Source organism: Centrocercus urophasianus, unplaced genomic scaffold (assembly GCF_019232065.1).
Source record: "Centrocercus urophasianus isolate 14NV4802_14NV808 unplaced genomic scaffold, USGS_Curo_1.0 seq_1, whole genome shotgun sequence".
In the NCBI taxonomy this organism is placed as follows: domain Eukaryota; kingdom Metazoa; phylum Chordata; class Aves; order Galliformes; family Phasianidae; genus Centrocercus; species Centrocercus urophasianus.
The window spans coordinates 2,874,678-2,891,865 of record NW_024884141.1 but is presented as its reverse complement, the minus strand read 5'-3'; the positions used below and the strand labels follow the sequence as shown (position 1 = coordinate 2,891,865).

Below are 17,188 nucleotides of genomic sequence, written 5' to 3'. Positions count from 1 at the left end.
AAACATAGTTACTGGATTACCTAACAAATTATTTCTCACAAAGCTGCAATAGATTTTAAATGTTCTAAACAATGGGGGTATAGTATTCTGAACTAGGAAACATATTGTAAAGTTGTTCATTAGACCAACAGAAGCTATATACATTTAACAAACTTTCAAGGAGTCAGGGTCTTTACACAAAGCAGAACTGTCCCACCTTGTGAGAATGTTAGGATGCCATAGGCGGGCACCAAGATACTCCCCTCTATCCTCCTTCTGAGCTTATCTCTATGCAAGGATAGATGAATGACCAGAACAATGACCCAGTGTAAAAGGGGTACAAATGTTAGGGGAGTAATGAAACAATTAAGAGGCTATGTTTATGTTGCAAAACAGACATCCGACCAAACGTTTGTTAAGAAAGTAATTACTAGAAGGCAATCAACCAATTAAGATATCTGTGTTTGGAAGGCAAGGATTTGTGTGTACTTGCTATTTGTATGATTAGTGAAGCGTCAGGAAAGAGTGTGAACCTACAGTACTCAGCCAGTGAGGAGCCAGGGGAGAAAGAGATCAGCATTGGGCAGTAGGGGATAAAAGACGTAGCACTGTTTTCTCTGGGCTCTCCTGCTTGCAGGAAGCCCGCCATTGCAACTGCGAATAAAATCTGCTTTATCAGAGAAACCGTCCTAGAAAATTATTTGGATATTTGCAACAGTCTCTCAGCCTTTCCGTGCATGGGAGATGCTGCAGGCCCTTAAATGCATTTGTGGCCTTCCTCTGGACTGTCTTAAGGAGATCCCCATCTTTCTTGAACTGGAGAGCCCAGAACTGGACACATTATTCTCAATGTGGCTTCAGCAGGGTAGAGTGGGAGGATCACCTCCCTCATCCTGCTGGCCACACTTAATGCATACTTGGATCTCATTGGCCTTCTGGCCCAAGGCACACTTTTAACTCATGGCCAACCTATTGACCATCTGGTTACCCAGATTCTTCTCCACAGAGCTCCTCTCCACCAGGTCAGCCCCTGAACCGTACTGATGCATGCATAAAGTTGGCCTTTAAAGTCCCTTTCAACCCAACCCACTCCATATGGGACATGGTATCCACCAGTGCACAAGGACCCACCTCTCCCCTAAACTCCCAGGGACACCTGAGGGAGCAGAGTCAAACCCACAGCAGCCAAATCTGCCCCTTCCCATTTCCAAGCACCCCACACACAGCCCGTTCCTCAGGCAGTCTCTTTGTTTCCCCTCTACTCGCACTCCACACCGCTCCCCGACTTTCTGGGGCTGTAAGGCAGGGAGCAGACCACGATGCTTTTCCAGGTGGGGGGAAGACGAGGAGTCTGCCGGGGCAGAGCAGGGCAGGGCAGCGCCGAACCTCAGCGCTCCGGTCCCGCACCGCCGGTCGGGGACGAGGCTCTGGGGACCCCGAACCCGCCCGGGGGCGGTCGCTGCGCGCTCCGCTCGGGACAAAGCGCCGGGGCCCCACGGGGAGCTTGACGAGTCCCGTCCGCAGCGCACGCCCCGGCGGCCGGAAGACAGGGCGGGGGGTGAGGGGTGGGGAGAGGGGAGGACCGGCCCGGCCCGGCTGAAAAGGAGGGCTCGCTCGCCCGTCGCCCCCACCGCCGGCATCCCGCAAGCCCCGCCGGCGTTGCTCGTGGTGGGGGCGGCGGGCAGAGCACCATGGCCGTGTCATGGAGGAGCTGGCTGGCTAATGAGGGGAGCAAGCACCTCTTTCTGGTAGGGCGCTGCCTCGGGGTTGGGGACGGGGGCGCGCAGCCCCGCGCTGAGGGGCGCCGCTTCCCGTCCGCGCGCGAGGTGGACCCGGCGCCGGGTGGGCGGGCGCACGGCGCTGCGTGTCCGGGCGCGGGCAGCGGGTGCTCTTTGTTAGCGCTTGTGGGCAAAGTCTGGGGGAGAAGAGGGGTCCGCAGGTCCTGCTCCTCCTGCTTTTGTCTCGGTTTTTGTGCTTTGATCCTGGAGCTGCGTTTCGTGCTTCGCCCTCACTTGTTAAACTTTACTTCTGTGTTTTCGGTGTCAGTGGAAACGTCTCACCTAAAGGCTGTCCTTTCGCATGCATTGCTATTAAAATACTTTTGCTAGCTGCACTAAGCTTGTTTTCCATTTAAAAATCGTTATGAAAGTACACGCATGTGACTTACAAACAGAATTAATACAGCAGTCTGTACATATAACTTCCAGACTCTTTTCTTTTGATTTTAGTTTTTCTGGCTCTCACTGAACGTGTGGTTCTTCTGGAAGACCTTCCTGCTGTACCGCCGAGGGCTGCAGTATTACTATCTGCATCAGATGTTAGGGGTGAGTCACCTGGACACTGAGTTTTGCTCTGGAAATGGGGATTGTGGGAGGAAGGAAAGGGACAGAAAGCATTTGCAATGACAAGGAATGCCTGCAAGCCCTCTAAATTTGGGGAAGACATATAGGAGATTACTGCAAGACTGCTAACAATGACTTAGCATTAGAAAATTGCCATTGTTGAGAAGAGCCACTTAAGTGTAGGACAGCAGTCCTTCCTTCTCCATCCTGCCTGCTGCCGGCAAGCTCAAAGGAGCACAAACATGCAGAACAGACTGGAGCCAAACCTCTTGTCATCAAAGCATTAGTCAAACTGATAGGCACGTGCTCTTTTTCATCCCAATTTGCTTCAGGATCTCTTGATAAGTTTTGGTTCTTTTCAATCTCAGGTTGTAATGCTCTTAGGTTCAGTATAAATCACTACAATTATATACATTTTGGGTTTTTTTTTTTTTTTTGTGGAAACAGCATATTAGAAGGTGAGTGATCTACTAAAGACTCGACTGTTGACTATAACATCCACCACCACCAAAAGAGTTCAAATAGTTAGTTTCTGGGAAGTGAGATAGGGATCGGTTCTAAATCCACAGTTACGCAGTTACGGTTGCTTGGAATGACTTGTATCCAAAGAGGTAGATTTGGAGATAACAATTTTCTGAAGAAGTCTGTAGAGTGGCTGAGATTTTTAGAATCCAGGTACAAGTGAATGAATAATGCTATGCTTTTTGACACAGTGGACTTGAATGGTAAGCTGACCTGGGGCAAAAGCAGAGATGATGCATGTCCTAACCTGCGTGCATCATCTCTGTTTTATCTTTGGTAGATCCAGGATATATATTTTTCATATGGTTGACAGTATTGCCAGAACTAGCTAGTTCCACAGATCCTTGTGAAACTAGCTTGAAAATGAGCTGATGTGGTGATTATACTTGTCTGGTTTTTTAATTCCTACCGACTCAGTTGTGTTCAGGAAAATAATCTTTTGCATAGGTAGTGGAAAAACATGGGAAATTAAATGTTTGCATATTTTACAACGATGGCTTTTTTACAAGGAAAAAAGCAGAAAACATGTTTAATTTTACTATTATTTCTGGTGGCTTTGCAGCCCAGTGCATCCATTTGAAAGTAGTTTGGTTCCTGGCAGAGCAAGTGTGTTGTTTATAAAGCAAATGTTGTTGGGTCAACATGTTGGGTCAGATTGTCAGCTGATTATCAATCAGCAAAATTCCTCTCAATTCAGAAGACTCATCTGCCTTGTGCCAGCTCATCTTCTGTCCTTTTTTTGGTTCTCTTTTGCTTCAGAATGAGCCAGTTAATAGACTGCGTTTGGACCTGTGTGTGCAGTACATATGAGATGACTCAAGCCACAGTTTCATCGTCTTGGTTAGGAAATGAGGACCATGTGGTTAGCTTGACTAACACAGTGTCTTCAACTGTGGGAATTTTGAGAGCTTTAAAAATGAAGAGGAAAGTAAAGATCTAAGTCTGAAAGATACTTTTGGTAAAAACACCAAAACTAATTTAGAAACTTGGGAAACATTAAACACTGTAAAGCATTCCCACAATTCAGTTACTTATAGTTTGTCTAGATATCACTTCTAGATGCCAAAGTTAGTTTTCTCCTTTATCTTCTAATATATTTGTATGTGTGTATAAATCATACAGATTGTTTTTAGAGTTGTAAAAAGTTGAGCCCAATTTTAGCCTCTTTAGGAAACAGAGTGAGCACTGCTGTACTACAGTTGCTGTGAACATCCCATGTGGTTTTTTGCTCCTCTACCTTCTGTACATCAGTTTGCACAGCCACTTGCCATCTCTTGGTCCATCTCTGTAACCATCCTCACTTCTCTTCCACACATGGGTGAGTGGCTTGCATTTTTCTTAACTGAAAAAACAAAGATCTCTTGTCTTTGTGAGGTCTACTCAGGAGTTATTTTCTCCTCTTGTACACCATGTTGAAGTAAAATCTTCTTAAGGGTATTCTCCCTTGCAGCACTGAAAAATTTATCACATGTTATTGTTTTCCAAGTAACAGGATGGAGAATAAGAATTGCTGTAGAAAAGGAGATAACCATATGAAATGGTTTTAGACTTGAATATCCAAAATATATTCAACTTGCCTTGCTTTTACACTATTACTTTTCCATGTGAAGAATGAGGTTATTCTTCCCTTCAGTTATCACTGAAATGGTTCACTTTCCATCAGCCTTCAGCAGAAGAGGGAAGCTCAGTTTTGTTCTGTTTGTATCTTCTGTCACTTTAAACAAGATGCTTAGCATGGGATTTTAAAGTTATTTAGTTACTGAACTCTTACTCAGGTAAGTCTCTGAATGTGTCTGATGCTATTCAGTGTCTGCAAAAAGGCAGTAATAGCACAGTGGTGTCCTGGGAGTGCAAAGATAGGTCAGAGACAGTGGTGTGGTTGGGAAGAGCACATCATTTTACACTACAAAATTTTGTGTGTAGATTTACGTTACATCAGACGTTACCACTTTGCTGAGTTTGAATCTTGATGAAGAGGCCATGAACTATTGTGGAATCTCTATCCCTTGAGGTTTTCATAGAGTCATTCAGGTTGGAAAAGAACTACAAGATCATGAAGTCCAAACATTGACCTGACTTACTGAGTCCAGTTACTAAATCGTGTTCCTTAGTGCCGTGAAAACAAATTGGGCAGAACTCCAAGCTTAGTTTGAATTTCATGTTGAACTTGCTTGAAGTAGGAGGTTGGAAAAGAGACTTCCCAAGGTCCCTTCTGATCTGACTAATTCTGTGATTATATGATTCTTGCAGGATAAGTTAAACTAGAACCTATTGGATGTAAAGACCCTCCCCAGTACTTCTGTCATGATGAACTGCCTCTTTCGATAACTGCTTGTAGCACTGCTGATCATAATCTTGTCTTACAAATAGTTCAGGGCTGCGTGTTCAGGAATATGATACAGATAAAGAAACTCAAATTTTTATAATTTAGTAAGTGCCAACTTTTGACATTATGTAGCCTAAAGAAAAGAATGGGAAGGTATGAAACAGGCACTGATTAAATTTAAGAGTGTAGGAAAGAGGAAAGGAGTATTCTCATCTCTGTATGAGAGACACTACAAGGCATAGTAGGTGTAAGTTACAGAAAGGAGGATTCATGGATTACTTGATGTAACTTCAGTGTTTTAATTGTTGGAGATTTTATGTCTCCTTGATCAGGGAAATTGTACAGATGATTTATTTCCTTTCAGACTTCCACATTTCTCCCTTCTCTCTAGCTACACAGGTCTTTTTCGAAACAAGTTTGCTTGCATCTGACCAACAAATTTTATCCAGTATTCACAGTTGGCTTTATCATAGAGCTTAAATCTTGCTTTTGACATCATTGAACAAAATACCTGTGTCTGGTTGCTTGGCTTAATTGTATGCATCAGTACAGGATAGGGGCTGTCCTGCTAGAGAGGAGCTCTGCCAAGAAGGATCTGGGTATCCTGATCCTCCCCTTCCACTCTGCCCTGGTGAGGCCACGTTGAGAATACTTTGTCCAGTTCTGGGCTCCCTGGTTCAAGGACAAGGATCTCCTCAAGAGAGTCCAGTGGAGAGCCAAAAAGACAATTAATGGCCTGCAACATCTCCCAGGAAGGGAAAGGCTGAGAGACCTGGGACTCTTGGGTCTGGAAAAGACTGAGAGGCTGGAGAAGAGGGCCCATGAGAACCTAATGAGGTTCAGTAAGGCCAAGTGCAGGTGCTGCGCTTGGGTCGGGGCAATCTCAGGCATTTATGCAAATCTCCTTGAGAGCAGCCCTGCGGAGAAGGACTTGGGGGTCCTGGTGGATGAGAAGCTGGATGTAAACCAGCAGTGTGCACTTGCAGCCTGGAAGGCCAGCTGTATTCTGGGCTGCATTAAAAAAGGGGTGGCCAGCAGGGACAGGGAGGTGATTGTGCCCCTCTGCTCGGCTCTTGTGAGGCCCCATCTGCAGCACTGCGTCCAGGGCTGGGGCCCCCAGTACAGGAAGGACGTGGAGCTCTTGGAGCGGGTCCAGAGGAGGGCACTGAGATGAACAGAGGGCTGGAGCACCTCTCCTATGAGGAGAACTGGGCTTGAAGAGGAGAAGGCTCTGGGGAGGCTTCATTGTGGCCTTCCAGTGCTTGAAAGGAGCATATGAATAGGAGGGGGAACGGTTGTTTATAGTGAATAGTGGTAGGACAAGAGGGAATCATTTTAAACTGAGACAGGGAAGGTTTGGGTTAGATAATAGGAGGAAGTTTTTCACACAGAGGGTGGTGACGCACTGAACAGGTTGCCCAAGGAGGCTGTGGATGCCCCATCCCTGGAGGCATTCAAGGCCAGGCTGGATGTGGCTCTGGGCAGCCTGGTCTGGTTGTTGGTGACCCTGCACATAGCAGAGGTTGAAACTAGATGATCGTTGTGGTCCTTTTCAACTCAGGCCATTCTATGATTCTGTGATTCTATGAGAGGGTATCTTACTAATGCTTATGAATATCTAATGGACAGAAGTCAAATAGATGGGGCTGGGTTCTTTTCCGTGGTGCCCGATGACAGAGTAAGGGGCAACGGGTGCTAACTAGAGCATAGGAAGCTCTACACATACATGAGGAAAATTTTTCCTGAGGTTGACAGAGCACTGGCACAGGCTGCCCAGGGGGGTCATGGAGTCTGACTCCCCAGGCATCCTGCTTTAGCAGGGCATTGGTCTTCTTGTTCTCCAAAGTTCCCTTTTGACCCCCCTGTGATCCTGTGACTTCTCTGTGAACAGAAACAGCGCTGGACTTATTTTCTCGTGGCAAACTCTTTCCCTTTTCCCTCACTAGGCCCTGCTCAAATAACTTGAATGTATCAGATGTTTTTTAATATGATAAGCTTTGGGATTTCACAACAAAGGGAGAAAATGCATTCTCAGAAGGATCTCTTAAAGAATGGATTAAATTGGAGGATGTGGCTGAAAGGAAAGTGCTGCCCCGCTTTTTTTTTTTTAACTGTAGGTACACTGCTATCATACTGCGTTGTACTCAGACTTATGACATCCTTTTTTATTGGAATAAACTTGGAATACTTTCTGGATGTTCTAGTAGCTTCTTTTTTCTCATCATTTATTATGACAATTGAGATTATGCTAATTTTGCCAAATTGTGCTTTCATTGATGCTTGTGCATTGGCAGTGTTATTTCCCTCGCATAAAAGGGAGTTTAAGCAAGTAAGCATTAAAGGGAGTTTATCTTTACTGTTTTCTTTGGTGTGTTCCTGCTGTTTAGTAACTGCCTTGTAACCCAGGCATTTGGGATTTATTCTTCAGGTTATTGCATGCAACAAAAATGTTTATTGATAGATTTATGTTACTATGGTAACTGTATATGTGTGTGTACATGTATACACGTGTGTATGTAGGATTTCCTAGTGAAGGCTGAGAGTGTTAATTCACAATACTTTCTCTTGACAGTCTCCCTGAATTTGTAAACTGATCTTTTTGTGCCTTTTCATGGCCTCATTCCTGTTGTTTTTTGTTTTTGCTGTTTATTAAAACATTTTTTCCTCCATCCCTTTGTCCTTCCTGGACAGCTTGGAGTTCAGCATCCTTTCTAACATTGTTGTAAGTTACAAGGCAGTGAAGATCTTGAGTTTTGTACTGTATAGTTCTTATGCATGTGTTTTCTTGTGGTTTATTTTTTTAAGTGGCACTAGTCCTGTGGAGGACACTTAAGTTACTAACATGGGCAACTTCCACCCTGTTGCGAAGCTTTCAGTAGCAGTATTAGCAGAGGCGCCTCTGAAACGAGTACTGAATTTTTTACCATGTTATCGTGTTAATGTCATTGCTCTTCTGAATTGACCATGATTGTAGAGTCTTAGAATCACTGAATTGCCAAGGTTGGAAAAGATCTGCAAGATCATCCAGTCCAACCATCCCCCATCACCAGTAGTTCTCACTAAACTGTGTCCCTCGACACACTGTCTGAATGTTCCTTAGACACCTTCAGGGTCGGTGACTCCACCACCTTCCTGGGCAGCATTTGATCTGAAATCTTGTGAGTGTCCTTTGTCTGGAGGTTGTCAGAGAACTTGGAAGCTAATACTGAATTCCAGATTAAGTTAATTGCTTTCTTTAGATTGCATGACTGACTTAAGCTGAGCGAGGAGTACATCTACCACAGAGGGACTGTATATAAAAAAAAAAGAATGTGACCTAGATATGAGAACACAAAGAGAAAGAAAAAACAGAAACACAACTTTTGAGGATTGCCTGATAGGTGGGGTTCAAGTGGCAATATTGATTCTTGGTAGTGCACAGAAGATAAACCGTACCTCATAAAGGAACTAAAAACATCGTTACCATTGCCCACTCCTGATGTTTCTCCCTTTCTGTTATACCAGATCCAAATCTTGATTTATAAATGCGTGCAGAAGGCTGAATTTGAGTTGGCATTGAAAATTGAGCTTCTGCTAAATACTTTCTTCATGTGGAGAATGGCAGTGGTTTGTCTTATATGTAGTATATTTGAATCGCACTTGTAAAATATGTATATATTACATCGCTTAATTTTAGAATAATTTTAAAGGATTGCAGTACCACAGGATGACATTTACAGTCTTGCCTTGAAGCCTTCCAGCTAGCTTTGACATGTCTAGGGGTTATAATTGCTATCCTGCGTAATTCAGATCTGTCTTCATCTTAGATTATATACGCTCTGTTATCCAAAAAAAAAAAAAAAAAAAGAGTATTCTATGAAGAAAAGGAAGCTGTGTCAAATGAAGACTCACTGTGTAGCACAGTTTTTCCTGCCTAGGAAAATATTTTTATGTGCTCCAGTACTTATTTGGGGAGGTGGTCTTCAGAATCTGTCTGTAGGACATCATGTTGCTTATGGATCTTGCCATTCAGGTTGTTGCGACTCATAGAATCATAGAATATCCCCAGTTGGAAGGGCTTCACAAGGATCATAGGGTCTGACCCATGGATTTGAGGAAGTTCAAAGGAAGTCCTTCAGAGAGAGTGTCAAGGGTGGTGTTTTTCCCTTGGTTAGGATTGTTGTATGTAAATGGTGAAGGCCTGAGAATCAGAAATGCTACATTTAGGTATGGAGATGTGTCTGTTTTTCTCCCATTTTTCCTACAAGGTGGGCTTAAAAAGTGAGGGACAGCAGTATTTGTTGGTTTTCCTGAATTCTCCTCTAGAATGTATTTTGCAACCATGTGTTGAATATTGGATCTTAGACCTGGAGTTGCAGCTAATATTCATCTCTGCTTACAGCTAACAAACTTTGGGGAATTCTTTGATACACAGTAAATTATTTTAGCCCTCCATCAAATACTGAAAGATTTCCTCTCACTACGGAGAACCTCACTTGCTACCAGCAACACTCAGAACATCTGATGAGAGCTAATTCCTTGCTTTGCTGTCCTAGTTAGCATGTTATGTTAGCATTCAGCAGGCACTGGTAGCTGGAGATCTGTGTTCCCTATATATCTATGGAGATTTTTTCTGCTGCTGTGTAGTAGGAAAACGCTGATTTCTTGTGTGGAGAAGATATCTGGCCTAGTTTTTGGGATTTCAGCTTCAAGTTAGTAAGGAGTCCAATTCCCTCCTCTAAATACTGCAGGTTTCCTTGGTGAATTTGGTTAATTCTTTAGCTTTTCTATGCCTCCTTTCCCCTCTATGAAACAAGATAAAAGCATGTGTAGTACCGAACGTGCACAAGGATGTTGTCAGATGCTCAAATGAAGGAGGGTGTCCAGCAGAGATTTTGGGAATGTTTTTCCTCTGTTTTTGATCCTGTAGCAATTTCAGATGCATATACATGAAGTAACAGTTTTTGTTCCTTAATGCAGTGATAATCTTAGGAAGAAGAGTTATAATTCTCTCACTTCTGAACTAGTTAGTATTGCTATGTGTTTCCTTCTAGAAGCATTAAGTTGCCTGGGAGCAAAAAATCTGTATTTCTCCTATTGTTCCAGTGGTAGAATGTTCCAATCCAGCCTTACAATCCAGGAATGCACTATGTTAATTAGTTATTACGCCACCCAGCCAATGCAAAGGAAGTCAAGGAAGAGACCACTTGGAAACCATTTGGAAAGAATTAGTTTCGTGTGGATATTTTAAGCCTTTGGATATATGTTAAGAGCAAATGCAGTGCTCTGTTGTTCTCAGACTTGCATGAGTTCTGATTCTCAGAATTGCTAACTGTATTTCTTTACTGTTGTTTTCAAATTGCTCACAAGCTTCTTTTGGCATACGTTGCCCAATTTTATTTCTTAAGAGTAAAACCTTAAATGAACCGTTCATGAAACTATTTCAGTCACACTTTCCTAGAAGTGTGCTGCGTTTCTGGAAAAGTCATTTCCTGCTTTTTTCTTAACCTTTGTACGGATGCTGATAGCATGGAATTGGATTTTATGGAAGGTGATTGCTCACTAGGAATCACTCTGGGAATTAGTATTTGCCATTTGTCAAGGAATGGCATAGAAAAACACAAAGCAAGATCAGTAGGGTGTTATCTTTGGCAGCTGTACTATGGCACCGAAGTTTGCATTTCACTGGGGGGTGAGCACTGCTCCTTCTCCCTGCGCTGCTCCATCCATGGTCTGTGTGCATGTCTGGCATTCTAGCTGTACGTGTCTCCATTCAGTGCAATTAACAGTTGCTTCCACTGTAAACAGTTCTATGCTTCTTATATGGAGCATATTGTGAGTTGTTCTCAAAAAAGACAGGTTTTATTGTACCAGTCAAATGAAAACTTGGCTCCAGAAATTTGAAACCATTTTTATTTCTTCAGAAAGCGGATTTGAATGACACGTAATGCAAACTTAGTGATGGACAAGCCGCACTAGATTCCAGAGAAAAAAATATTTCACTCTTCTCATCAAACCTAGCTTAAGAAGTTCTCTGGATGCAGCTCATGCTGTAGTCTCCTTGTGTTTGAGGAAGGGCTAGAAGAGCTGCATTGAGGCTGTTCTTAAGCTCTTTCTACTCACAGATGATTCAGGTTCTTTCGCATCAGTGAAATTGTCATTTTCCTGATTTCGTACAATAAGTAATTTTATTAATTTATTGGTATGTCCTGTAGAAATATTCCAGAATATTCCAAATTAGACTGTTCTGTTGAGGTTTTGCAAATACAATACTTGTGCCTGATAAAGGATAGCTGATACACTGGATGACTGATATCTTGCCTAGTTTATGTCTAAACTGAGACAACATAAATTCCTCAAAAACTCATCATGTATCATGTAGATCATACAGCAGAAGTTACTACACTGAAGTAATTCAATTCGAAAGTTGTAACAGGTTTTTTTTTTTCTTTTTTTTTTTCTTTTTTTTTTCTTTTTTTTTTTCTTTTGAGTCTTCATTAAGAGATACAGGAATAAGGGAACCTACACCCAGGAGGGGAGTAAACTCTTCAAAAGGGCTGACAACAGCAGGACTAGGGGAAATGGATCCAAGTTGAAGGAGGGAAGATTTAGGTTGGATGTTAGGGGGAAGTTCTATACAAGGAGAGTGGTTAGGCCCTGGAACGGGCTGCCCAGGGAGGTTGTGGATGCCCCGTCCTTGGATGTGTTTAAGGCCAGGTTGGACAGGGTCCTGGGCAACCTGATCTGAATGTGTGTGTTTGGTGGCCCTGCTAGGCAGGGGGGTTGGAACTACATGATCCTTGAGGTCCCTTCCAACCTGGGTGATTCTGTGATTCTGTGTGTGATTCTGCTGCTCTGGGCAGCCTGGTCTGGTCTGGTTGGCGACCCTGCACATAGCAGGGGGTTGAAACTAGATGATCATTGGGGTCCTTTCCAACCCAGACCATTCTGTGATTCTATGATTGTTTCTCAGAACGTGCTCATTTATTCCTGGAATTCAGTAACACATCAGCAAGCTGTAATAAAACTGCATATATATGTTTTTAATGACCGTGCTTTGAATGTATTACATTTTTAGCTTAGAGGGAAGATTAATGATTATACAGTTTTGTATAATGCAAGTAGCACATTGTAGAGACATTTTACTTCTTAAGTCTAATGGTTTCAAGGGTACTGCTGGTTTCCCTAATAGTCTGAAAAAACTTACTGATGTTTTAAATTCACTTCAGACCATAATGTTTGGCAGAGATAAAGCGACTGTGGGCAGAGACAAAGAAATGCTTGTTATGGTTGTATACATCATTGCTTAAATCATACTTTGAAGTGGAAATTTCAGTTGGCTGGAGTTGTGGCAGTTGTCCAGATCTACTTTGGAAGACAGGTACATACATGGGTGTTAGTAAACATGAGAGCAGGCACAAAGCTCCTGTCCCTTTGTGTGTAATAACCAGCCATTTGTACACAAAAATAATCTTTCCAAGTATGGTGCTTTTGGTGTTTCATGGCATGGAGGAGCTCCTGCTCTGCAGCTGTGTTTGCAGTCGGACTGGACACGCTGTGTTCCTGTTGCTTTATTTTGTTGCACTAGGTTATGTTTTATCAATTTCTGTAGCAAGTAGAGAAGTCTCTGAAAAAGCACCTAATAACCTGAAGTTAAAAGGCTTGTGTAATCATTTTGTAAAAATTAAAAAATAAATTTCCAAGCAAATAAAACCTCTTTCTCCGATTTTGCTTGATAAGAAAGACATGACTTAATTAATTTTTCTTTATTTTTGGGACAGAAAATTTTCATCCTGAAGTTCCATTCTGGAAAAGTGATAAATCTTTAGTAATTTGTATGTTATAATATTTGTATGTTCATACCTAGGCAGCATTTTAGTTACCGAACAGAGTTATGTCAGTTTTTTATTAATTTCTTTAGGAATTGGAAAACTTGGATTTAGAGAACACTGTAAGAAATATTGTTGTAGAAATCTGTTGACATTCTAAAAGCACCTGTTATAAAAGCTGGTAAATGGTAATTCAGCCTAATAGCTGGGAGAACAATGGCACATTGCTAACTTCTTTAAAATTCATAAATGAATGAGAAACTAAAATAAGCTGAAAAAATACAGTTATGACACTAATGTGTGCTTTGTTCATTTATTTGACAAGTGTTTTTGTTCTAATTATGTAGGTTCCAAATATACCGGTAAAAGCATTAGTGAAATTAGATTTCATTAATTTTCCACATACTGAGTAGTTAAAAGAGCCTGCTTTCTTTGGGTCTGAATGTGGCACGGGATAGTGTGAATGGTTGAGGAATTCAGTGAGGATGCCCTGGCAGTCCTTGAAATGTCATCAATTCAGTTTAAACCAATCTCTTAGCCCCTTTCAGAAGTCTGGTTTTAATTCAAAACTAATTTTGAGTAATTTTTTGATGAAAGGTGGGAGCTATTTCTTTTCAGAGACCAGGGTAATGTGCTGTGTGCACTGTTGTATGTGTAAAATGTTATGGAACTCCACTGTTCTGATCAGCCAAGAGAACATGGGAGCTATTTAAGCAGAAACAGAAAGGATGTTTAGTACTGTTTAAAATGTTAAGAGCATCTTTCCTCCCTGTTATCTAACTCTTGCTGTATTTGTTCAGCTAGGATTGTGTGTTAGCAGAGCTTCAGCATCTGTCCTCAATCTCAACTGCTGCCTGGTCCTGCTCCCAATGTGCCGCATTCTCTTGGCCTTCCTCAGGGGATCTCAGAAGGTGAGTACTGTCCTCGTAACTCACCAGTTAAGAAGTAAAGTGCCCTGGTTTATATTGTCTAAACATAATAAGAACTAAATGTTTTATCACTGTTTATTCTACATTATATGCCAGCACGGTGCAGTAGCACAGATGTTCAGGCTGGACCAGATTCTCAGCAGCCTGACTTAGCTGTAGGTGTCTCTGCTCATTGTGAGGAAGTTGGACAGGGCAATTAAAGGTCATCTAGTCCAGTTCAAATGATTTTGTGATTCTGTGAAATTCAATCTCAGTTCATGACCTCATTGACAGTAATGCCTTGGCTGGCACTGTCTGGTTTGATTGGACTTGTTGCGATGAAAGTTTCTTTAATTCTTCCTGGTAGGATGTGAGCTTGCTGAGGAATTTTGACCAGATGAGTTCTGCTCCTTTCCCAACTCTAATGTAAAAGAATCTGTGTCCCCGCTACTGCTGTAGTAAAGTGTGGTAGAGTTCAAGAGCAAAAAAATTCAACTCTGTATGACTTGAAAAGTGCCACTGGAGATAAAAATACCCAAACTGTTATATTAGTTATCATAGGAGGAAAAAAACTTCTTGCAAAGCTAAGAGGGCTTCTTTTCAATGCATGTATTCAGTAACTGAGCTTGTTTGTGATTCACAGGTTACTATGAGAGAAATACAAGTAATGATTTTGGGGAAAGTGAGTGTTTTCTAGATGGCTGGAAGTTGAACCCACCAGTCCTATTCATCAGTACTTACAAGACTGGATGCCTGTAGATGCTCACTTGAGGAGTCAGTGACAGTACAGCAATTAATGTTAGAATTTTTAAAGGCGAAAGAGATGTTACTTTATATGCACTTAACATTTTTGTAGCATCTTTGTAACTGATGAAACTGAAAGTTCTTAATCAACACCTCAAAGTTGTCTTATTCTCATAAACCTGTAGTTTTTAGATTAGGTGCTATGCTTACAAGATTATTTAACATAGTAAAAGCTGAAGTTACTGTTAAATCCCTTCAATTGCTGTTAGTATTTTTTTTTCTTGCTTTGTTTTAGAAGAGAGATTGCTTGAATTCTTCTTTTATTAGGTTGCCAGCAGGAAGACCAGAAGGCTGATAGACAAAAGTAAAACTTTTCATGTGACATGTGGTGTTACAATATGCATCTTTTCAGGTGAGATCTTACTGTTCTGAGCAGTACCTTCTTTGAGAATATGTTGAACAAGGCAGTATTTTGTGGTTTTTCTTGTACAGTGCATTTGGGGGTAGTCTTGCTCTGTGCTTTCCTGCCTTAAATTGTGAATGCTTTCTCAGCTGTCTGTGGGTTTTATTTTTCGTTTAAACACATGAAGTTATGATCTAGATCTAAAGCTTTCCTTAAAATTGCAGGAATTCCAAATTTCCTTAAAATTTGGAAGGAAATGAGATCAGGTTAGAATCTGCCATTGTAAGTGATCCTAGATGGTGGTTCAGAAATTTACATGAAGAGGCAAGGTACTGGAGAGTGTTCTGCAGTGGAGACGATTCCCCATTCAGTGAAGAAGAAACATTCCTTGGTGGGCATCTTGCAATGTTATTTCTCAGCTGAAGCATTTCAGTGAGAAATTACTGCTATAGTGTGAAAAAGTCAAAAATACATACAACTGTCTGCTAGGAATATCTATTATCTTCTGTAATCCCTGATGCATCCTTCGTAGTTGATGGGATTGTTACTTGGCATCTGTGGAGCCACTTCTGTTTTGTTCAGAGCAAAATACACCTCTCGTTGATCTCAGTTTTCATTTGTGGCTTTTTTATTTGTTTTAGTCTTGCATGTTGCTGCTCATCTGGTGAATGCTCTTAACTTCTCTGAGAATTACAATGAAGATTTTCTGGCAATAAATGCAGCAAATTATCGTGGTGAGGTGAGCCAGCTATCCTTTTATAATTTGAATTTAAATGCATAATTTAAATATTTGAGTGTTGCTGTATGCAATTGCTTTGTACAGTCCATCCTGTGAGCTATACTATATAGATCACTGCTGCTTTTTGCACTGAAAAAACTGTTGTATGGATTGCTGTGGGTTTTATTCACCTCTGTACAAAACATGTTTTGACAATCTTGTTAAGCCAGCAGTATTCACACTTACTTCACTAGGAGGTGGATAATGCTGCCACCAAGTCCTTTAATCTTGCTCTTCATTCTACTGTTTCCTACTTCTCTCTCTTTCTTGTGAGGAGTGAGCTGGAAGGCTTCTGCTGCTGTTTTGAGGGAGCTACATTCTGCATTTCCAGTGTTGAGATTGTAGTGCCAACGTGTACTGGGACTGTGAGAACAGCTGAGACTCGAGACTGATCTGCACTTCTAAACTGCAGTGGGAACTGTGCTAAGTGTGGAATTACTTGTCTGCATCAACTGGGCTGGAAGCTAATTTCTACTTACAGAAGTCTGCCTGTGATGCAGATCTTTTGAAGGCATATCAGAGTCCTAGTCCCCTTCTGCGTTTGGCACTGGAAATGTGCAGATTTCAGGATTGAGATTGAAATCCAGAACTCTTTCTTCCCTGGGCTATGATCTTGTTTACATTCATTCTAGTCTCAAGTCTTCATTTATTTTCTACCAAATTCATTGGGAAGGATTTAAAATGATCCCATCCCAGCTGCATCCTTTCCTGAAAAAGGAAAACTCGAGTCAGCCTAGGCTCATAAGGACCAACAACCAAGGTCTTTTGCTCCCTGGGTGGATGACCTAATTCCTGAGCTATGCTATGGGAGGCAGACATACCAACACCAACTGTTGTGCTGATTGAACTCAGGAGTCTGTGTGTGCTAGGAGTGGTCTGGTAGATATAGTCTCATCAGGAAGGTTGTCAAGAGCTTGCCTCAGGGGAGAACACACCAGGGTATGGATGGCAGCCTGTGCTAAACAGACTTCGGAATTTTGCAATAGAAAATGGAGATGAAACAAGTTTTTAGTAACTCCGGGATGAAAGGCTCTTGGATTTTAGGTACTTTAATAGCTCTCGAGCATTTCTTCTTGAATTCCTCTTAAATGTGTTCCATTAATTGTGATGAGCAGTCTGGATGCTACTGGCATCCTGTGTTTGTGGTTGGAAGAGTGTGCATGTTTGGATGCAGATGATGCTTAGTTTTTCCTGATTTGTATGAAAAGTGCTCGTTTCCCTTCACTGCCTTTTGCTACAAGTTTGCTTGTTAAAAAAGTCTGCAGTGAAGACAGAAATTTCATGAGACTTAAGATCTGGGGCGTGGGACAGTTTTCTGTGAGGATGACAAATCCCTCATCCCCTCCCAACGAACTTCTCTGCCTCCACCTTTTTGCTT

At 41.9% G+C, this 17,188-nt stretch overlaps 1 protein-coding gene across 2 annotated transcripts in view; it reads left to right on the top strand.

Annotated features, from left to right (window-relative positions):
- The first annotated feature begins 1,659 nt into the window (after positions 1–1,659).
- The window catches only part of NOX4 (NADPH oxidase 4), a 103,862-nt gene continuing 88,333 nt past the window's right edge, over positions 1,660–17,188 (top strand). The window contains exons 1-5 of one of the 2 annotated variants that reach the window (XM_042837434.1): positions 1,660–1,727; positions 2,208–2,303; positions 13,778–13,888; positions 14,957–15,041; positions 15,674–15,771. In XM_042837434.1, coding sequence (XP_042693368.1) covers positions 1,671–1,727; positions 2,208–2,303; positions 13,778–13,888; positions 14,957–15,041; positions 15,674–15,771 — 447 coding nt within the window. In that variant the 5' untranslated portion in view covers positions 1,660–1,670. Of the gene's footprint in view, positions 1,728–2,207; positions 2,304–13,777; positions 13,889–14,956; positions 15,042–15,673; positions 15,772–17,188 lie in introns of those variants that run through there. The other variant, XM_042838244.1, reaches the window with a different exon arrangement.